At 45.3% G+C, this 23,362-nt stretch overlaps 1 protein-coding gene across 1 annotated transcript in view; it reads left to right on the forward strand.

The window, feature by feature from the left end:
* Positions 1 to 23,362, forward strand: part of PTGFRN (prostaglandin F2 receptor inhibitor) — a gene marked incomplete at its 3' end in the record, with an annotated part of 76,929 nt that overhangs the window by 22,533 nt on the left and 31,034 nt on the right. The window contains exons 2-4 of the mRNA XM_080691817.1: positions 11,369 to 11,737; positions 14,233 to 14,646; positions 19,517 to 19,897. Coding sequence (XP_080547943.1) covers positions 11,369 to 11,737; positions 14,233 to 14,646; positions 19,517 to 19,897 — 1,164 coding nt within the window. The remainder of the gene's footprint in view (positions 1 to 11,368; positions 11,738 to 14,232; positions 14,647 to 19,516; positions 19,898 to 23,362) is intronic.

Raw genomic sequence — 23,362 nt, forward strand, 5'->3', positions numbered from 1 at the left:
GACTCCTTTCTTTGTTATTTTGCCACCTACCTGGTTCACATTGCCACTGGAGAATATGAAATATTTCATAGGGAACATCATGCTGTCTTTCTGATCAGCAAAGACAAAATCAACCGAAGCTGCTAGTTGAAGGCAGGCCAACCCATCCCATCCATTGCTTGATAATGCAGTATGTAGACCAGATAAACCCGTATCTGTGATGGGGTGGTGATGTCTGCCTTATGGTTGTGTTTGAATTATCTTTGAATTAAGATATTTTATGAGCTGGACATGGTGGCACACACCTGTAATCCTAGTACTTGGGATGCTGAGATAGGAGGATCACAGGTTTGTAGTCAGCCTCAGAAACCTCTTGAGACTTCCCCACAACTTAATGAAACAACCCTGTTTCAAAAAAAAAAAAAATTAAATAGGCTAGAGGCATAGCTCAGAGGTATAATGCCTCTGAGCTCAATCTCGGTAATGCATACACACATACCTGGCTCAGTGCTTGATGTAGAAGAGGTACACTAGACCTTACTATTCTTCCTCTGACACTGTCCATATTCTTGTCATGAAAGACTTGGAGCCCGACGTGGTGGCGCACGTTTATAATCCCAGCATTCAGGAGGCTGAGACCAGAGGATCACGGTTTGCAGACAGCCTCAGCTACTTAGTGAGACCCTCTGCAACTCAGTGAGACCCGGTTTCAAAATAAACAATAAAAAAACAGGGCAGGGGTATAGCTCAGAGGTCGAATGTCCCTGGGTTCCATCCCCAGACCCGCAAAAAAAAGGACTTGGAGATATGATAATAACTTAGAATACAATATAAAATAAATGTAACTATGATGATTTTAGCTGAAATTACAGGTTCTTTTGTGTGTGTGTGTGTGGTACTGGGGATTGAACCCAGAGGCATTTGACCTTGGAGCAATACCTCTGAAGAGTTTATTTTAGTCTTTATTTTTTATTCTTTAATTTGAAACAGGGTCTCACTAAGTAGCTGGGGCTGGCTGCAAACCTGTGATCCTCCTGTCTCAGCCTCCCAAGTACTGGGGTTATAAGCATGTGCCACCACGCCCAGCTAAACGACAGGTTCTTTGATTAATCAAGCATTTATTATTCCCCTAGTCAGTTTGTTGCCCATTCATTCATTTTTGTGCGCACTCTAGAGATTTGCACACACAGTGTTGACTGATTGGTGTGTCCTAGTGATCTTTTACCACTTCCAGGAGAAGGAAGGGGCTTCGGCATTTAAGATTCAGTCTACTCACATTTTATGTTCTTGATGTCATATGTTTTAATTATATATGTATTTTGAATTCCAAAAGACATTAATAATATTATATAGTCAATAGTAGGTTTTTCCATATAGTAGTTACCCTTTCTATTGCTTTTTTGGCCTTCTTACATTTTCATGATTCCAAAATGAGATCATTTTCCTTCTGTTCAAAGAACTCTACTTAGTATTATTTCTTTTTGGTGTTATTAATTCTTTCCCTTGTTGAGAATTAGTTGAAGGCATATTTATTTTGTCTTCTTTTTAAGCCATAGCTTTGCTGTGTGTTTTTTTAAGTTGGCAGTTATTTTCTTTCTCTTTCTTTCTTTCTTTCTTTCTTTATTTCTTTCTTTCGTGCTGGGTATAGAACCCAGGGGCATTCTACATCCGAGCCACACCCCCAGCCCTATTTTTTTTCTTTATTTTGTGGAGGCCTTCACTAAGTAGCTGAGGATGGTTTTGAACCTGCGATTCTACTGTCTCAGCCTCCCAAGTACTGTGACTGCATTACAAGTGTGTGCCACCATGCCCGGCTTCTTCTCCCACTTTAAAGATGCCATTGCTTGGTTTTGGAAGCATTGTTTCTGTTGAAAGTTAGCTGTCAGTGGTATTGTTGCCTTCCCTCCCTTCCACTAGTTTTACTCTGATATACCTAGCTGAGGGTTTTTTTTTTTTTTATCCTGCTTATGGTATGTAACACATCTTGTTCTATGCCATGATGTATTTTGGTATTTTAAGAAAAATATGAGCCATTATATCAATAATTAATTCTGCCTAATTCTACTTTATTTTCTTTCTTTCTCTTCTCCTGGGACCCTATTACATATATGTTCCAACTTTTTACTGTGGCAGAGAGGCTGAGCCTAAAATGATAAACAGAGTCTCACAGAATGAGAAAACAAAAAACCTGGAATTCTTAGTCCACAAAGAAAGGTGGACTGCAGTAAACACCAAGACTTGGAGTAAGAGCGAAGCTGTTAACACAATTAGCTCTCAGGAGTCTGAATCCCAGTCTAAAAGCATCTCATTTGGTTCTGGGGGTTGAACCTGTGGGCATTTTTTCCCCCAGTACTGGAATTGAAGCCAGGGGCATTCTACTTCTAAGCTCTACCCTGAACCCTATTTTTTAATTCTTTTTTTTTTGTGTGTGTGTGGGTCTGGGGATGGAACCCAGGGGCATTTGACCTCTGAGCTATACCTCCTGCCCTATTTTGTATTTTTTATTTTGAAATAGGATCTCACTAAGTTGCAGAGGCCTCATTAAGTAGCTGAGGCTGTCTGCGAACCATGATCCTCTGGTCTCAGCCTCCTGAATGCTGGGATTCAAGCACCCGGCTTTATTCTTTATTTTGAAACGGGGTCATACTAAGTTGCAGAGGGCCTCACTAAGTAGCTGAGGCTGGCTGGGCACCTGCAATCCTTCTGTCTCAGCCTCCCAAATACTGGGGGTACACAAGCACACTTCACCATACCTGGATGAACCTGTGGGCATCGTACCTCCAAGCTACATCCTCCGCCCTATTTTTTTTTTTTTTTTTGAAATAGGGTTTCACTGAGTTGCAGAGGTCCTCACTAAGTTGCTGAGGCTGGCCACAAACCTGCAAACCCGTCTCAGCCTCCCATGTACTAGAATTACAAGTGTGTGCCACCACACCTGGCTCAATATTTTTTTATCCTTTCTTTACACTTCAGCTTTGATTGCTTGTACTAACTGCTTTTTTTAGTTCTAGAATTTCTATTTGATTATTTTTAAGAGATTCTGTTTATGGTATGAAATCATATTTTCTATTTTTTTTAGTCAGTTAGCCATAGTCATTTTAATGCTTATGTCTGATTAATATCTGGATTCTTGCAGATCTGTTTCTATTGTTCTTCCTTTTTTCTTTTTTTGTGTTTAGTCCTCTGGAATATCTGGTAAGTTGTCCTTGAACACTGAAAAAATGTAGAGGCTGTATATGATGCTATGTTCTTCCCCAAAAGATAAAATTTTTCATGGTAGGCCAATGGAGGTAAGAGAAGCTCACCTTACTCTAATAAGGAGCTGAGATGCTTTTAGACTTACGAGAGCTAATTGTGTGAAGAGCTTTGCTCTTATTCCAAACCTTGGTTGGTGTTTACTGATGTCCGCCTTTTTTTGTGGACTAAGAATTTCAGTTTTTTGTTTTCCCATTCTGTGAGATTTTAGGCTCAGCCACTTGGCCAACCCCACAGCCCATCCTTCATGATATCAGCTGTCCTGAGGGGAAAAGCAGTGTCCTGTGTCAAGCTCACTTCTCTGCTGGTGCTTATTTTCATAGGATCTTGGCTTCTCAAACGCCCACTTTCTTAGTGTCTCTGCACTTCAGAGTTGTGTTATTAGCCTTATGAGGTACTGGAAGCTTGGAGTTACTGAATTCTAGTTGGTGTCTGGCCTGTACCACATTAGGAAATTGGCTAATTTCTTAAGGGAACAAGCAGTGGACATGGCGGAGTCTGCCTCCCTGTGCTGCAGTGGTCTTGGTCCCTTGAGCCTGACCATCTTGATTACTCACCAGTGCAGTCAAGTACCCTGACTTTTGTCTGTCTTTTGTAGTGTCTTTGAGAGGGGGAATTGATCCTATACAAGCTACTTTATCATAGCAGAGAGCAAAAATCTGGCAGGGAAAATTTCAATGATTAGTCTTTTCAAATGTATATTAATCCGTTCCCCTCCCCATAGTCTTTAGGCAATTTATGATGAAATACACAGGCATGTGTGGTGACAACCTGAAAATAAGGTAAAAGGTCAAAAGTACAAAGGCAGTAGGGAAGACAGAAGAAGGTAGAAAAGGAGATAATTATTAGAAGTTTAAACTGGGAGTGGTTTTCATAGTTGAGTGTCATATTTAATACTGATCTTCCTTAAAGCCGAGCTACAAAAAGAACCATGAATTTTATATCTGCTGGGAGAAAAGAGGAGTGGGAAGTTGGAATAAAGAGAGATGAGGTTAGTAGTGACAGTTGTATTCTTTTTTTTTTTTTTTTTTTTTGTAGGCTTAGGCAGATTTTTTTAAATATAGGAATTAGAGGGCAATGAAAGTAGAAGGTGGAGGGTATTGAGACTTACCTAAGATGGTCTAATCTAATCAGAGCACTACAGCGTGACCCCTGGCTGCATAGTAAATGGAGTTATTACTGATTTGGCATAGAAGCCTTAATAATATTGGATAAAAATGATATTTAGGCACCCTTGTTTTATTTGGAGAATTAGAAATCCTCTGAGGCTGTGGTAACTGACCTGAGAGGTAAGAGATACCTATGTAGTTCTTGCTTTCTGTAATAATGTATATGGTCTATGAGCAGGTATTTTTTTTTTCTGATACTAAATGTGTGTGTGTGTGTGTGTGTGTGTGTGTGTGTGGTGCTGGGGATGAAATCCAGGGTCCTTCTACCTCCAGGCTACACTCCCAGACCTATTTTATATTTTATTTGGAAACAGGGTCTCATTAAATTGCTGAGAACCTCACTAAGTAGCTGAGGCTGGCTTCGAACCAGTGCGATCCTCCTGTCTCAGCCTGCCAAGCACTGGGATTACACACATGCACCACCATGCCTGCCTCTGATACTAAATTTTAATGGAATTTTATCAGATGGATTGTTAGATTGTTACAATACAACATAACATAGCAGTATCCTCAATAAAGCTTTTTTTTTTTTTCCCTGCAGTACTGGGGATTGAATCCAGGGACATTAACCTCTGAGCCACACCCTCAGCCCTATTTTTTATTCTTCAATTTGAAACAGGGTCTAACTAAGTTGTGGATGGCCTCGCTAAATTGAGGCTGGCTAAGAACCTGTAGTCCTCCTGTCACAGCTTCCCAAATACTGGAGATTACAAGTGTGCGCCACCACACCCAGCTTCAATAATGCTTTTTTTTTTTTTTAACTTATTGGTACTAGGGATTGAACTCAGGGGCATTCTACCTCTGAACTATAGCCCCAGCCCTTTTTATTTTTTTATTTTTTTCACTTTGAAACAGGATCTTGCTCTGTTGCTGAGGTGTAGGCCTCAAACCTGTGATCCTCTTGTCTCAACCTCCTAGGTGCTGGGATTACAGGAATGGGCCACCATACCCAGCTTTCCTAGTACTTTTATTTTATTCTTTTGTAGTGCTGAGGATTGAATTCAGGGGCATTCTGCCTCAAGTAACATCCCAGCCCTATTTTTATGTTTCATTTTGAAAAAGGGTGTCACTAAATTGTGGAGGGCCTCACAAGGTTGCTGAGGCTGTCCTCAAACCTGTGATCCTCCTGTCTCATCCTCCCAAGTACTGGAATCACAAGTGTGTACCATCATGCTCAGCTTTCTGAAAGTACTTTTAAAGCTGAAAAAGAAATGGGTTTCCAGCCAGGCGTGGTGACACATGCCTATAATCCCAGTACTTGGGAGGCTTAGATAGGGAAATTGCAGGTTTGAAGGTAGCTTCAGCAAGGAGTGAGATTCTCATCAACCTAGAGAGACCCAGTTTCAAAATAAAAATAAAATTGGACTGGGGGTGTAGCTTTGAGGTAGAATGCCTGTGGGTGCAACCCCTCTTGCAAAATAGTTTCCATATGAAAGTTATTTTTTATTTTGACCCCTCCTACAAACAAATGAAGCGATCATTTTAAATTGTTAGTCATTAAAGACATTTTTATGAGGCATTACACTAACACAGTGTATGTAGAGAAGTGGTTGAGATCCTTAAAACACACTGGTAGAACTTGGGAAACCAGGGGAAATTTTTCTTTTCCCCTCAAGTTATCAGCTGTTACAAAAGGTTTTGACAAAAAAAAAAAAAAAAAGGCAATGTGTGGCTATGTAGATATTCTTTTTTATTTGAGAAGCACCATATGCTTTCTTTTTTGCAAGCTACATTTATTTTTAAGTATCATTAGCTGTTATTTAACAATATTAAAGGAAATCTGTACAAAATACCAGATTGCTGGTAGCAAGTTGAAATTCTGTTACCAAAATTTTAAATCTTAATTTCCACGGATGAGGGGGCATTCCAGTTTTTCATGCAAGACGTGTCTCAGGTTTATGTCTTTTTAGATTAGAATGTGCTCTTTCAAGCATCTGTTCATATCTGCTTTATTTCCCCCAGCGGCACTGTAACGTTGCTGTTGTCAGAGGTACTTCTGCACATTGAGTTGCATGTGGAGTTAGGAGGACCCGAGTGGCGGGTGGGGCTTCACCCAGGAGTGGCACCAGGTGAACCCTCTTGCAAGAGGGTTTCCGGGAAGATACTCCTGGTGCAGGAGGCACGGTAGCAGAGGCCTTGGAGTGCCAGACAGCATGGCGTTCCCAGAAAGCCAAGGTGGTGGTTTTGTTGACGTATAAGCATTACGGGGTGGGGGAATGGCAGGAGATCCACCCGGAGTGGCAGTCGTGGGCCAGATCTTGAGTGACCCTTTATACATCTATTGTTCTTTCATTAGTTTAGCAAATATTTATTGAACTACTCCTGTGTACCAGGTCATGTCCTAGACACTAGCATTCAGCAGTAAATGAGAGACAAAATGATCACTACTCAGAGAATTACATTCTAGTGGGAAGACACAGGCAACACATAATGGAAAAAGTATGTAAGAGTACATACAAGCATATTAGTAATGATTGAGAAGAAATTTTGCTAGGAACAAAAATGGAGGGGGGTTGCCATTATAGGGGTTCCGGAAAGGCCTCATTAAGCAGGTGATGCTGGGCCGAGTGTGATGATGCGCGCCTGTAATTTCAGTACTTGGGAGGTTGAAACAGAAGGATCACAGGTTTGAGGCCAGCTTCAGCAACTTTGAGTGGTCCTCAGCCACTTAGGGAGACATTGTTTCAAAACACAAACTAAAACAGTGCCAAGACTATAGCTCAGAGGTAGAGCATCCCTGGATTCAGTCCCCATTACCCCACCCCCAAAGGAGCCAGTGGGTTGAGTGTCTGCAGAGAAGGTTGTGGGCTAAAGAAATGTGCCAGGTCCTCAAGGCTGGAGTGAATCTGCCTTGTTCAGAAAACCTTTGAGGACAGCATGGCTGGTGGGTACAGCGGGGAGAGAGGAGCAGGATGCGAGGTTCAGGAAACACGAGGGCCAGGTCCCACAAGTCCTTGATGGCCTCTGTAACATTTTGGCTTTTATCTGGGGAAGAAAGGGAATGATTTGAGTAGTAGATAACCTAACTTGAACTTGACTTTTTAAAGATCACTTTACATTGAGTGGAAAGGCAGGAGAGCAGTCAGGGGCTGTTGCAGCAGGGCTAGTGAGGAGGATGGTGGCTTGGACCACAGTGGCTGCAGTGAGGTAGCTGGGGATAGTTTTTGTCTTAAAGGTGGTAAGTAGCCACTGAAGACTTTTGATCACGCAGTGACATAGGATTTGCGTGCTTAAAAAGATGATTTGGCAGCCATGTGAAAGATAGATTGAAGAGTTGAGACAAGGAGCTGGATTTGTTTCCAAAGCTCTAATCACGAGGAATAAAGACAGTCTCATGCCTGAAGGTCCTGCGAGCCAGCTTCTTGATGAGGGATGGGAATAGAAAAGATTTATACACTTGGCAGTTCCTCTGTAAACCTTGCCAGGGAAGCCAGGTGAATGATTATGGTCAAGTTTATTCTAAAAGGCCGCCCACCTTGCATATCACCGCAGGTCCCGAGGCGCATCAGCTCATTTAATCCTCATCACAGCACCTGGGAGCATGGTGGCTGCAGTCTCCAGGAGACCAGACAGTTACCCTGGAGGGTCACCTCCATGATGTTTCCCCCTGGAAGGTCTCGGAAGATTCAGAAGTGTCTGGCTGCCTCTAAAACTAAATGTCAAAACATGATCGCCTCTTTCCTTTGTGAGCAGTGGTGAGGATGGCTTCCAAGACTTGTCACTACTGGGTAGAATTGTATATTATTGTAGTGCTCTTTGAGTTACCAGTGACAGAAATTAGCTTAAGAAACATTGGAGGAAAGTGAGCGGAATTGCAAGAAACTGACACATCCAGAGAGAGAGAAAGGTGTGTGAGCTGGCGCATGTGCCTAAGCGTGTGAAAAGCGTTCTAGAGGTGTGCTGAGCCCAGTAGCTCTGATGCTGCCACCAGGCTACCCAGGTACATTTCCTCCACCTCTGTGGTCCAGGTGTTACTGGCCTCGCTGTCTTCTGTAGATGGCTTCCTCAAAGAGCAGTGTAGCTTAGAGAAAACCATATCTGTAGCACCTTGGTCCCACTGGGTGCAAATGTGTCTTTCTGGAGAATTCTGACTTACCCTAGCCCCACCGCCCATCCCTGGGGCCTGAGGTGCAGGGCCAGCCCCATCTGAGGGGCAATTAGGGCTGCTTGGAGCACCGAGCATCTTTGCCTGAAGAAATAGGTGTGAGGTCGTGGGTGTTATCTTGTGGGCACTGAGCTGCCTTATAAGGAAAGCTGCATATTCCAGCTCTACCACCCAGTAGGGGCTGGGGCTAGTTCAACTATTCTCCATGAGAAGATGTGTGACCCATAGTTCTGCCAAGTCGCCAGCACCCATAACTTTATTTATTTAGCTACCTATTTATTTATTATATAGTACTGGAGATAGAACCCAGGGGCATTCTACCTTTGAGCTACATCCCCAGCCCAATTATTTATTCTTTAGTTGGAGACAGGGTTTCACTGAGTTGCAAAGAACCTCTCTAAGTAGCTGAGGCTGTCCATGAACCATGATCCTCCTGTTGCAGCCTCCCAAATGCTAGGATAACAAGTGTGTGCACCATTCCTGGCTTGTAACTTTATTTTTAAGGAGAATGGTTGGATCTGTCCCAGCTGGGCTAGGAGCAGGGGATAGTCAGTCCCCTGCTAAGAACCCCCACTGTCCTCAGTCACTATTTCTCTTGTATGGATACTTCCTTTTGCATTAAAGAAAATAGTAATGGGTGAAGAAAAATAAGAGCTTTTTTTTTTTTTTTTTTTTTTTGTAGTAGGGACTAAATCCAGGGGCATTCTGCCTCCGAGCTACACACACAGCCCTATTTTATTGTTTATTTATTTTTGTGCTGCTGGGAATGGAACCCAAGGCATACTACCCCTAAGCTACACCTCCATCCCTGTTTTATTTTTATTTGAAACAGGGTCTCACTAAGTTCTGAGGCTGGTCTTGAACCTGTGATCCTCCTGTCTCAGCCTCCCGCATACTGGGATTACAGGTGTGTGCCACCACACTCAGCTTACTTTTATTTTGAAATAGGGTCTGAAAGTCTCACTGAATTGTTGAGGCTGGCCTTGAACTTTCAATCCTCTTATCTCAGCCTCCCAAGTACTCTGTGCCACCCACACTTGGCTTAGAGCTAGCTTTTAAAATCTCTCTTGACTTTTTTTAAACCCTGATCCAAATTTAGATACTAGGTTTTCCTCATAATCTAATACACATGTACCTTTGTTTATTTAACAAAATACAATAAAGCAATATTTACCCCTTACTACATGCAATGCACTCTAATAGTTTCAGTTCATTTAAAATTCTATTTTAAAAAGCACACATCTCTGTTCACAACCAGTATAAATTCATTTCACAACTCACTAAATGGATGGCAACCCACGATTTACAAAACATGAATTGAAACAGTGGCAAACAAGCAACACTGGTGCATTAGTTGATGAGAGCCACCACAACGGGCCCACAGCCCAGGTGGCTTAGACGATAGGAGCCCTTTGCCTCGGTCCTGGAGGCTGGGAGCCTAGGATGCAGGTGTTGGCAGCATCCAGTCCTTCTCTCCCCTGCTTGCATACACGTCGCCCTGATCTCTGTCTTCGTTGACACATGGTGTTCTCCCTGTGTGTGTGTCTATGTCCAAACTCCTCCATCTGTCAGGACACCTTCATTGGGTGAGGGGCCCCCTCACTCCTGAATGACCTCACCGCATTCAACTACTTATATCTGAAATGACCCTTTTCCTAAATGAGATCACATTCTGAAGTCAGGGGGGAAAAGGTGCTAGGATTTCAACCTGCGAATCTGGGGTGGGGAGGACATAGTTCAACCATTGCCTGCTACATCTTATTGAACATTAAGAAGGAGCCGTACAGCTGGAGTGGTGCCACATACCTATAATTCTAGTACTTGGGAGGCTGATACAGGAGGATTGCAGATTCAAGGACAGCCCCTACAACATAGCAAGATTCTCAGCAACCTAGTGAGACCCTGTTTCAAAAATTAAAAAGAAAAAAGAAAGCTGATGGTGTAGCTCAAGTACCACCACGAAAAAAAAAAAAAAAAAAGAGCCATACACAGTCATTTGGTCTGAATTGAAATGCTGGACACAGGTAGTAGACACACTACAGAATCACGCTGACGTTCACCGCAAGGAGCTTTCTGAGAAGGACTCGCAGGCGCAGGTCCCTTAGGGCCCTGCCAGGGCGGCCTGTGGCTCGTACGCTCTGGGGGAGGGATCCCAGTGAACCCTGGGCTTGTCCCCAGGCAAGCTGCTGCAATCCCACAGTGCCAGCCACCAGCCAGCCTCCCTCCCTTTATGCTTCTCCATCCTCATGCTGCACGTAGAGCAGGATGAAGAGTAGAGAGAAGGAAATGAGCCAGAAAATAGAAAATTAATAGTTGGTAGGATCATCATATTTTAAAATTAATTTATAGGCAATGTCAGATAACAGGAGTTAAATCATTTTATCAGCAGGCCATTCTAAGATTTAAAAATTGGCATCCATCAGTGTAAATCAGGTCTCAGAAGCCCCAGGGAATGGTCTCTTGGGATGAGGGTTGAAACTGGGCAGGCAGAAGTGTAAATACTTGGTTAGCAATGTCCTTTTTCTTTCACTAAGAATCTAAAATATTTCTACATCCCATTGAGCGGAGCTGGTATGTTCAATAGTAACGGGAGGGCCAGTGCTACTCAGGTTTATGGTTACCTTGCTTCTAATACTTGTTCTTCCTCCCTGTCAAGCTGGAAATTGGCAGCATGAGAGGTGCTCGGTTCAGGGTCCCATTCTTGCTCACGTTCTAGGGACAGTTTAACCTCCTTCTGCAGACACCCATTTCCCCAGTGGTTCTGTTCCAGACCGAGCAGGAGCAACCTGGGGGTCACCCCGTTCACACCGGGAAGATGTTCCACGACTAAAACCCTGCCTTTTGTCCCTTGTCATTGCAGCTGTGTGTCGTGGGCGTGTGGTGAGAGTCCCTGCAGGAACCCTGGTCCGGGTGGTGGGCACCGAGCTGGTCATCCCCTGCAACGTCAGTGACTACGATGGCCCCAGTGAGCAGAACTTCGACTGGAGCTTCTCCTCTTCAGGGACCAGCTTTGTGGAGCTGGCGAGTACTTGGGAGGTGGGCTTCCCTGCCCAACTGTACCGGGAACGGCTGCAGAGGGGCGAGATCTTGCTGAGGCGGACTGCCAATGACGCGGTGGAGCTCCACATAAGGAATGTGCAGTCCTCAGACCAAGGTCACTACAAGTGCTCCACCCCCAGCACAGACGCCACCGTGCAGGGCAACTACGAAGACACGGTGCAGGTTAAAGGTACGGTCTTGATGGGATCAGCATGCCAGAGCCAGACCTTCCTCTGCCACTCAGCTATGGTGACCTTGTCTAGAGGCAGCTCCCCTGCCCAGTGGAAGCCTAGTGTCTTACCTGGTTAAAGGCAGAGGATGGGCGAGGTGGCCATGAATGCCCCTCCCTTCTGTCCAGTATGGCTCTGGGCTATCCCATGGCCAGCGAGCTAGAGGCAGCACCGAGTGGTGGGAAAGAGTTCAGCTCCACAGCTGGGTTGCTGTACTCTGTCCAGTTGTGGACTCTCTCATTTGTCAGCTAGAAGACTGTGGGCCGGTTAACATGCCTCAGTATCCTTTCGGTTCCATGGTACCCACGTCAAAGCACACAAGGAAAGCAAGTTAGCATGTGCCAGCCCTTAGAGCTGTGCCAATAGCAAGCACTCAGTGGTTAGTTAGGAGAAACCGGTGGTCACGAGAGTGATGGTCAGCTCTTTGGTACATCCAAATTCATATCTTTGTGACCTACCTACCTTTCTGTCTCTTCCCTCCTCTCTCTCTCTCTCTCTCTCTCTCTCTCTCTCTCTCTCTCTCTCCCCTCCTCTCTCTCTCTCTCCCCCCCCCACCTGCCCCCAGGACCTCATACATGCTAGGCAAATGTTCTTCCACTGAGCTATACCCTCAGCCTGATGACCTTCATGGCTTAAATACCTGTTTGTACTAAAAGTTGCATGGAGTATATCTAAAGAAAGAATGATCTGGTCACTGCTAGCTCATCGGCCTGGCCATGCCAAGAATAATACCTTATATGTCTGAAATGTCTTGGGTTTTTATTTTATTCTAATTTTTTGGTTTATTTTTCTATCTTTCAAGTTCTTTTAGATTTACTCACACATTCAATTCTCTGAACACAGTGAAGAAGATAGCTCAGGGTGGATGGATGAAGAATGGGGGTGTAGGTTAATCACTTGCTTAAAATCGTATACTGTTAGTTAGTAAATGAGCAAGACCTAACCATTTTAATTAGAGGTTGACAAAATAGAAACATTATTGTTTATTATTGCTATTAATTATGCATTTATTTGTGGGCTGATCTATTCCCCAAAGATTAGGAATGTTTGTAATTATCAGGAAAGGAGAAAATGGATATGAGAATGTAAAGAGGGTTGGTCAGGCATCTATTCCCACTGTGATGTTTGGTAGAACCTTCCATCCAAGATCCTGTCCCTTCACTAGAAATTCATAAAGGGATGAAATAGCCATGTCCATTAATGCCTACTTAATTAATCTACTTAATATACATGGCTGTTTAATCCTTTCAAATCTGCCTTTCTTTTATATCTATAGAAAATCCTGAATGTGTTATTAGAAGTAAGTGATATAAAATGTTCTTCTGTTACTGTTACATAAGGCAGCCTCTTGGCCCTCCATTGGGTGAGACTCGTCCTCCTTTCTCTTGGAGGATAGACGGCGGCAGGAGAATCCCCCCTTCCCAGGTTTCAGTGCTTCTCTAGATTTTAGAAGGCAGGAGAAGCAAGGGGAGGCTTTTCTTGGCTCAGGAACACAGATGCCTGGCCATAGAGGGACTGGCAGGAATCCTCATGGTCCAGGGTCTCCTGCCATGGATCTTGAAACTGTTCTTCCATGCTCTGTGAACTGGCCTTGAAAACTGAGTCAGGTTGCCCAAGCTCAGAGACTGATAGATGTACCAGAGGTCATTGCCTTCATTTTCTAGAAGGAATGGATCTTTGGGATGCATCCTTTTATAGATGTAGCTGTTTTTCCTGTTATCTAGAATAGTCCCTTCTCAAGGACACCGAATTAGTTTCTGAATGTGGAATTAAGGGGAAAACCAAAGAGGTGATGAACTTGCTTAAAATCACACAGCACCAACCAGTAAATGAGCAAGACCATTTGAGGGCCCTCTTATCCAGCTCCTAGAGAAGCATGATAGATTTTCCCTGTGCCTGGGTAGCAGGCTCTGCTCTAGTCACCAGAGTACCAGTAATTGCTTAGCACTTCTTCCTAAGCAGCACTCACCAGCACTTCCTTGACCTCTGCCCCCCTTTACTGGACTCTGGAAGTGCCTCGTCTTCCAGTAGGCCCTCGTCAATTGAGATGAGCCTCTGCTTCCCTTTCCTGCCTGTCCTGGTCATTCGGGCGCTGTTCCCAGGTCATGAGCAGCTCCTGTCATCCTTCCCCCTGCAAATCATGCTGCTTTGACTCTTCAAAGGTGGCCTCATCCCAGACTCTGTGAGCTTCCTACTGTGGCCTCGTGTCCTAACAAAGCCATATTTAGACACTTAAACCCATTTACTTAGGATGTTGGGCACTGTCCTAGGAATTCACCTTCTCTAAGTTGTCGACCTCCCATGTCAGCTCCACCTGGAAGGTCCAGTTGTCACCCCCCTTTCTCCCTGGCAGCCATGGGCATGGCTCAAGGCTAGAGCCCTGGTAGGTGCCGGCCCTGGCCGCGGGGGTCCCAGGGCCATGACCAGTGGGCTGACGGGTGTTCTCTGTCTGCAGTGCTGGCCGATGCCCTGCACGTGGGCCCCAGCGCACGGCCACCGCCCAGCCTGAGCCTGCGGGAGGGCGAGCCCTTCGAGCTGCGCTGCGTGGCCTCCAGCACCTCCCCGCTGCACACGCACCTGGCGCTGCTGTGGGAGCTGCACCGGGGCCCCACACGCCGGGCCGTGCTGGCCCTCACGCACGAGGGCAGGTTCCACCCGGGCCCCGGCTACGAGCAGCGCTACCACAGCGGGGACGTGCGCCTCGACACGGCCGGCAGCGACGCCTACCGCCTCTCCGTGTCCCGGGCGCTGTCCGCCGACCAGGGCTCCTACAGGTGTGTGGTCAGCGAGTGGATCGCGGAGCAGGGGAACTGGCAGGAAATCCAAGAAAAGGCCGTGGAAGTCGCTTCCGTGGTGATGCAGCCAACAGGTGAGCTGGAAACCATGTGTTGTAGACTGCCTCTTATTTTGCAGTCAGTAATGGTGTAAAGAACTGGGTCAGGGAGTTGCATCTTTACCTCTGACTCTTTCTGCCACTCGTGTGAAGCCTTCCCTTGAGGGTGAGGGAGCTGGAGGGTCTTGATAGTTTGGGGACGGATGCATCTGTTTTGAGCTGTGTGCTGTAGTTTTGTCCGGCAGCTGCATTGCTCTGAACTTGTACACATGGAAACTGCAGCACAAACATACATTATACTAAGGTACTTCTCACACAAATCCTTCCCAGAGTGAAGGCCCACCTGGCGTTCAGGGGGCTCTGGGGCGGATCTGGCCACACCTGCTCCCGGGCTTTGTCCCATTTGGTGTTGCCTGCCTTTCCTCACAGCTGTTGGCAAGTATGTCTGGCTCAACCCCAAACCTGGTGTCTATCCTTCATGCTCTAGGCCTGCCCTTGGGGCCCCTCAGAGGAGTTCTGAGCCTCTTCTTGCTTCCTGTGTCATATATAGCCCTGAGTGACCAGCAGCACTGGGTGTGTATAAGAAGTTTTTGTCCTGTCAACTGGAAATCCACCTTTTCTTTTCTTTTCTTTTCTTTTTTTGCACTACTGGAAATTGAGCCCAGGGGCATTCTACCTCCAAATTACATTCCCACTCCCAGCCCTATTTTTTATCCTTTATTTTGAAACAGGGGCTCACTAAGTTGCAAAGGATCTCACTAAGTAGCTGAGCCTGGCTGCGAACCCACGATCCTCCTGTTTCAGCCTCCCAAGTACTGAGATTACGAGCATGCGTCACGATGCCCAGCTCGCTTTCTTTCTGACCCCTTACTCCAACTACAGAATAATTAAGGAAGTAGAAAAAATATGCTAGAAAATACACAAGGACAGAGGAAAATAAAAGCCTTTACTAACTCACAGTTTAACAAACAGTGTGCTCAGTTCTGGGCAGGGTCCTGGGGAAAGAGGTGCACAAGGCCCAGTCCCAGGCCCCGTGGAGGATGCAGCTTTGACAGAGACAGCGTGTAAGGGGCCCATCGCAAGGTAGTGCCATTGCTGGCGCTGGATACTTGGCCTGGGTTTGCTGGGAGTCTGACAGCTGCAGATCTCAGAGTACATTGCTGCTGCCTCCTGTTTTTTAAACTGGGAAGACCTTGGCGGGACTCATTTCCTGAGCATGAGTGTGAGAGTGGCTGCTCTGTTGCTCCGATGGGAAGGAAAGCAGGAAGCAGTGCGCACAGTGAGCATCTGTTCTGCAAGCAGCTCTGTCCCGAGCGCTTCCTCTGCATTTGTGCCACCACACAGGAGGATTCAGTAGAAGTGGGTTTGAAGAGCAAGGCTGAGCTTCCTGGTGGTGCCCTTCAAGGAGAGGAGCTGCCCATTGAGGTCAATCTTGGCGCCTCTGGCTGCAGAAACCACTTTGTAGATGAGCTCTGGTCTCTCTTAATACAGTGCTGGTTATGGAACCCAGGGTCCAGCACACGCTAAGCAAGTGCTTTTCCACTGAGCTACCACTTTACCCCTCGGACACCTTCCTTAGCAAAAGCAACCTATCTGGAAGCTGCCGTACAAAACCTCCAGCTTTTCAGCTTTCATGGAACAACTGTTCTAATGAGGCAGGAAGGTTAAGACTCTCAGCTTTGCAGCAAGTTAATCATTTTATGCAGAAATTTCAGTTATAAAGGTGTTTTTTTTATTTTAGATACACCACAAAACCCATAGTATCTCTAGGTATAAGGTTAAGACATGGAACACTGAGCCCATTAGGCACGTACTACATCTCGCTCTCATCTGAGACGGAAGGTTCATAATATTTTTTTACTTTGGGCCTCATTGACAGTCTTTTAAAACCCACAGACCTTTCTCAGAATTAACATTTGTCTTAATTCTTAAGTATAAAACACAAGATCACAGAGGACAACAATTATATTCAAAGAGTTATCAAAACATTTTTAAGACAAATTTGTAATAATTTTGTGCTTTATTAACACATTAATAATATGATATAATGGCAAGCCTAGCTGCTATTATAATTTCAAGGTAGCAGCAAATATAATCACTTTTCAGGATATCTGCAACCAGTAATGTAATATGAAAATATCTGTGATTTCTGCCAGGGCAAAGGGTTTGTTTGCTGCTTACTTTCACAATGGGTAGAGATGCTTTCTCTTTTTTTTTTTTTTTTTTTTTTGGTGGGTCTGGAGTGGAACCCACAGACATTCGTTTGACCTCCAAGCTACACCCCCTGCCCTATTTTTCATTCTTTTATTTTGAATCAGGTCCTCACTAAGTAGCTGAGGCTGTCCGCAAACAGCGATCCTCCAGTTTCAGCCTCCCGAATGCTGGGATTACAAATGTGCACCACCACGCCCAGCAGAGATGCTTTCTTGAAGGTTTATTTAATTAATAAAAAGTAAATTTTTCCCGTACAAATTTCCAGACTCCCTGAATTTGCTGTGCAGACCCTAGGCTGAGAACCATACTTGCCTATGCCATTCTCGTCTCCTCATCACTTGCACTGTCCCTCGCTAGCTACTGAGATGCTTTGGCTGCTCTGTCATTATAAACAGCGCAGAGCCACGTAGACATCGAAGCTATGTTCCCTGTGTGGTGGTACCCCTGCCACAGGGAGGTCTGGCTGATGCAAGTCTTAGTGTCTAATTGACAGCATGAGTTAGAGTCCATGAGAGAATGCCTGTTTCACCCCAGGCTTTTCCTGAATCCCCTCTTGCATTAGGAATCCTTCTTTGTTCCCTTTAGCCTTCTCCATCCTGTATCCCAGCAGTAAACCTCCAAGTCCAGAATGTATGGGGACTATGGTTAGTGATATGGCAGGATATTAAGCCAATTGTGCAGATCAGATTATAAAGCGAACTCCTTGAATATGTCTACCAATATTTTTAGAGCCCAATAAATCATTTTCTCAACTTATAAAGTCTATAGCTGCATGATGAGTACTTTCTTTCTGAGCCGACACCCTCCCAAGTCACATTTTACCTCTCCAGAAGGTAATTTTAAGGGTCTCTGGCCACAAGCATTGTATGTGGGTGGTTCAAACTGCAGAGCCGGCTCAGGGTGACCGCTTCCATGGATCCCTTCTAAAGATGCCCTCAGATGACTTTTGGTCCTTTCAACAGGGTGAGGGAAGAGGAAGAATTTGGAGGGTAGATGGAGAGTGAAATTGAATTCGTAAATTACATTTTCTAATCCTATGGCCACCTCCCTTTTCTGTAGTCTGTCAAAGTGGATGTTTAAAGTATTGTCAGGCTTTGGAAATATTTCTATGGAAGTAATGTATGCCAGAGGGCGTTGGCTTTGGGGTTGGCTCTCCTCTGAGCTGGGCTTCCCAGTCAGGAGTTCTCGGAACAAGTGCTGAGTGGCTTTTGCAGGAAGGCCAGGGCTGTGCCTCCACTCAAATCCTCTGCGAGATATTTGCTATTTTACCATCAAAGTAATTTGTTCCCAGAGCACTATCCCAAGCTGGATGTTGTCCTATTTTGATTACACATGTCCAACTTCTTTTTAAAAATCCCCCGAATAACCAGGCATGGTGGTACATGCTTGTAATTCCCGGGCTTGGGAGGCTTTGCATAGGTTCAAAGCCAGCCTCAGCTACTTAGTGAGGCTCTCAGCAACTTAGTGAGACCCTGTTTCCAAATAAAGTATAAAATAGGTCTGAGAGTATAGCCTAGAGGTAGAAAAGCCCCTGGGTTCTAACACACACACACACACACACACACACACACACACACACTCCCCTGAATTGAGTAAAATGTTTTCAGGTAAAAAGCTTTGACAGGGGAATGCTAAAAGTAGATTTGCCTTGAGTCATGGCACCAAATACTTCAGAATTTTATCTAAATATAGTCTACTTTCAGTTACCCATACTATGAGAGGGCAGTAACATGCATAGTCTAAACAAAATACAATAATAAAATAGGGCTGGTTTGTAGCTCAGAGGTAGAATGCTCCTGTGGATTTCATCCCCGGCACCACAGAGGGGGGAAATACATGTTGTACGCTCGGCTTTTAGATGGGCATCCTGATGAAATGAATGCCACTCTAAATACATTACGTTTCAAAGAATTGATTCAAAAGGGAAATTACTCGGTTTCATTTTCCCAGCTCTTCTGTTTCAGATTTTTTTTTTCAGCACTGGGAATGGAACCCAGGGCCTCGCACACGCTAAGCAAGTGCTCTACCACTGAGCTATATCCCCAGCCTAGGATTTTCCACTTTTATTTGGAAATTGGTTTCACTTCACCTCCTCCCTTCCAGTCTCAAGCCCAGACTGACTCCTAAGCACCTATCAGAACTATTTTTCAGTAAAATCATTCAAGTTTTATTGTACCCGTGGACAAAATGTAACTCTAGTTTTGTGAGGCTCAACAGACAGTACCCTAGCAGTCAAGAATAGGGGTTCTAGAAGCAGGCATGTAGATCGGATCCCAGCTCTGTCACTTACTAGCTAAGTGGCCTGGGGCAGGTTCCTTAAGTTTGCTGTGCTTTGGTTTGGTTGTCAGTAACATGCGGATAAGAATAGTTAAGAATAGCACCTACCTCATAGGGTTATCATAAGGATTAATATTTATAAAGTAATCAGAACACTGTCTTGTGTATAGTAAATGTGCATAACTGTTTGCTACTGTCAGTTGCTTTTTGAAATAAAAAGAAATGTAGTCTGTTTTGTGAGTTTGTTCATTTACTATTTCTCAAGCACCTATAACCATACAAAGGCTTCTAATTTTAGTGCCATAATCAAGAGCTTAGAAGGAGATGATCTGCCTGAGGCAGGTAGGGGAGGTGAAAGGTAGAGTGAGCCAACATAATACAGACTACTTAGATGCATTTGTTTTTAATTTTCAAGTTCTTCGAGCAACCGTGGCCAAGAACGTCTCTGCGGCTGAAGGAAAGGAGCTGGACCTGTCCTGCAACATCACAACAGACCGAGTGGATGAGGTGCGGGCTGAGGTGACATGGTACTTCAGCAGGACACGCGACAGCACCTTGCCTGCCCCGCACGTGCTGGCGCGGCTGGACCGGGATTCGCTGGTGCACAGCTCTCCGCACGTGGCTTTGAGTCACGTGGATGCACGCTCCTACCACTTACTGGTCCGAGACGTTAGCAAAGAAAACTCTGGCTACTATTTCTGCCACGTGGCGCTCTGGGCACCTGGACACAACAGGAGCTGGCACAAGCTGGCGGAGGCCATGTCTGCCCCAGTGGGCGTGAGCGTGACCTGGCTCGGTGAGTGGCGGGGCGGATGGCTGTGTGCCTCTGTGGCTGGATGAGTGCTCTGGCGGGGTCTGGGTGCCGTGTGTTCTGCATGATGCTGACCCTCTTTATGCTTGGACAAGCATCCTTTAAATTCAGGTAGAGCCCAAGCTGGAGGCCCGAAGCAAAGCTTGCTGAAATAGAACCCAGCAAGCGAGGGAAATACTTAAATGATGTGGCCTCAGTTGTTCCAAGACCCTCATTTCAGAGAATATAGTTTCCTTTTGTTGTCAGGGTCTGCGGGGTCGGGTGCTGCTGAATGGCTCTTTGAAGCAGATCTTTGTGGGAGGGAGAGCTGCCATTCCCCTTCCTATTCTTAGACTCGTAGGTGCACCCTGGCAGGAGCCGGGGACTTCCAAAGCCCAAATGCAGAAAGAAAATTCCTGCAGCCAAAAGAAGGCATTTTCCCTTTCCTTTGTGCCCTGGAATCCCAGGATGACTATATTTGCAGGTGTCGGTGATGCGTGGAGCCCTGCTGCTTCTCCGGGGTCTTCCCAGGGCTTTCAGGCTGGGCTCCCCCCTTGGTGGAGGTGCAGCATCAGTCAGCTTGTTGCCCAGTTTTGCATTTTATTATATATGCAAAGGTCATTGGCACGGCCAGTGGGAGATGTTCTTCTACCTGCTCATCTTTCTTAGGCCTTTTTTTCTTCTGTTTTCCTACTGGGCAGAATGTTTGCCAACTTTTCCTGAGTTTTGTTAATGGCTAATAACTAGCTGCAAGTAAGCTTGGGAGTCGAGGGTCAGGTGGGTGGTGGAGAGCCTCACTTTCCCTCCACATTGTTGCCAAGATGAGACAGGCTGGCCAGCCAGGCTCTTTGCTGTGTTGAACTTTATCTCCCTCCCTCTCCCTCCGGGTCCTGTGAGTGCTTAGGAGCCCGAAGCAGGCATTTGGTGTTGCTTTGATTGTGAGGAGGCCAAACAGATCTTTCAAAGCCAGATGATTTCCTCCCGGGTCGATGCTAAACCTCCTCCTGCCATGACTCGCAGCCCGTGCTCGGCTCTGACTTATGTCCGGATGGAAATCACTCGGTTACTGGTGTGTTTGCCATTTGTCCCTAATGAGACTTATTTGGCTGAGCTGGGGAGTTGGTGAGTGGGGCAGCAGGGGAAGGGGGAGAGTAAGCAGAGGCCACAGCGCAATTGCGATTGTGACTGGTGGGGAGGGGCAGGTGTGAGTCCTCGAGGTTAGCAAAGTGATCCTTTGATATCTGAAAGCAAAAGCAGCCAGGTTTATCTGGAGAGCTTTCATTCCTAACCATCTGAGCCTCGTGCTGGAGATTCACAATGAAGTACTGAGCTGGAACAATGTTGGCCCAGCTAGAACTCTCCTTAGCAACCTTCAAAATAAAACAGATGTTGTCAGCACCGAAGAAGATTTTTTCATCTCTGGAGCTGAATTTGTCTCGCAGCTCTGATCCTCAGTGCATTGTGTGGCACTGTCAAATTCCAGCGCAGCCTCTCCCTGCCCCCTCCCACTCCAACTTCTGAATCCCCAGCTCGCTGGAGGATTTTTTTTTGAAAGTGCTGCCTGCACTCCAATTTGAAGGCTGCTTTGAAGTACTGGTGTATTGATCCCGGCATGCCCTGGGGGAGGCACAGGGACTGTCAGACATCAGTGGGGGGAGCTCTGGGAGAGCCTGGGCTCTTTTAACTGGAAGGGATTTGTTGGTGGCTGTGTTCTCTAGAGAGTGAGAAGAAATAAAGAGACTAAATTGTGGGAAAGGCTCAGTTATTATCCTAAGGATTCTGTCATTTATTTTCCAGCAGAGTGCCAGCACCATTGTCCTGAAAATCATCACTGCATTTCCCTGACTGATGCTAATGTATAGAGACCCCTGAGCCTCCCCCAATGCTTTTTACATCATAAATATTGGCTGAATGGGTAAATAAACCAGTTCTGACGCATGGTTGATGTTAAAATATATGCAGTGAAAAACTAGAATCACAAGCAGTATTGCTCAAGTTGTAGAATACTGGAGAGGTATTTGCACACAAATGAACCTACCAAGAGTATAAGTGGTATTACAAAAAAAAAAAAAAAAAAAGAACAACTGCATTCTTCCTCTCAGGCCTCCCCCTTCTGCATTCTTCCTCTCAGGCCTCCCCCTTCTTCCCCGGGCCTGTGACTCACATCATCGCAGCTGCTTGGACACTTCTCAGGAGATGAGTTGGGCCTGAGCACAGAGCACAGCAGCAGACATTTAGTCAGGATCTCCATGCCAGATTCAGTGGTTGTCTCTAGAACTATAACTGTACACAGCTGCCTTCCGTGCCACACACACCTTGTAGCCTATATGAGGTAACAGAAATTGTTACAGATGAGGGAACTGTTACAGGGACCCTGTTATGCTCCTGAAACTGTTCCAGTAGCTGCGGGTTCTTGTTCTGAACTAGGTACAGATAAAACACTAGCCTGAACTCTTGCTGACACCTTAAATGAGTTTATTATTACAAAGATGGAAAGATAGAGTTTAATATGTTTAATACAGCCCTATACTATCTCTAACCCGAGACAGTATAAGGGGGTGACCAGAAAAGAAGTCGCCGGAGGCTTCTGGACCCGGAGTATTTTATACCAATAATCTTCTGACCCAACTAGATCCGCGCCCTCTTGATCATTGGAGCTGGTATCTCTTGAAGGCTTATGGCATCCTCCCATGATTATCGGAGTCTGGGATCTCTTGAAAGCTTATGGCATTCTCTCACATCCTTGGGAAATCTTATCTTTATACTGAAAAAGGCCCTGGAACTATCTCTGTTGTCTTGCTAATCACTTGGTGCCTGGAATTCTGCAGCCATTTCCCTGAAGCTCCTGGCTTTTTTTTTTTTTTTTACTTCCGAAGATATATTTTGAAAATTGAAAATATTTCCCAATACTGGTATATTAGTACATTTTGACACCTCTTCCCAATACTGGTTCAGAAATGACCAAAAAACAAAAACAAAAAAAGAAAAACAGGTGGCCTGCCAAGTATATAGGTCATCTTAGGTCATATAACTGTGGAATAATGTCACTGAAACATTCTTAAGAAAGCTGTTTCCCCACGCAGGTATAACACAAAACTTTATTTTGCCACTTGACGGAGCAAAAACAATAATTACCATTCATTGAGCACTTAAAAGCCCTGGACTAAGGACTTTTCATGTATGAAACATTTAATCCCCACAACAACCCCAAGAATCAGGTACTGCTCCTTAACCATCTGAAAGCCACTATTCTTTTTTTTTTTTTTTTTAGGATCAGGGAAGTAGTCTGTAGGGTTAATCTCTAATACATGTGACAGTAGGACCTTTGGGACCTAGGGACCCCCTGCTAAGTGGCTTTCCTGTAGACTTGTCAAGGTGCTCCTGGGCCTTTGTCCCACTCACATGTATCTCTCCACAGGGATCGTCCTTCTGGGAAGCTTACATGGCAGCTCCTTCCAAGAACAGGAAATG

This window comes from Muscardinus avellanarius (assembly GCF_963383645.1).
Source record: "Muscardinus avellanarius genome assembly, chromosome: 3".
Classification (NCBI taxonomy): domain Eukaryota; kingdom Metazoa; phylum Chordata; class Mammalia; order Rodentia; family Gliridae; genus Muscardinus; species Muscardinus avellanarius.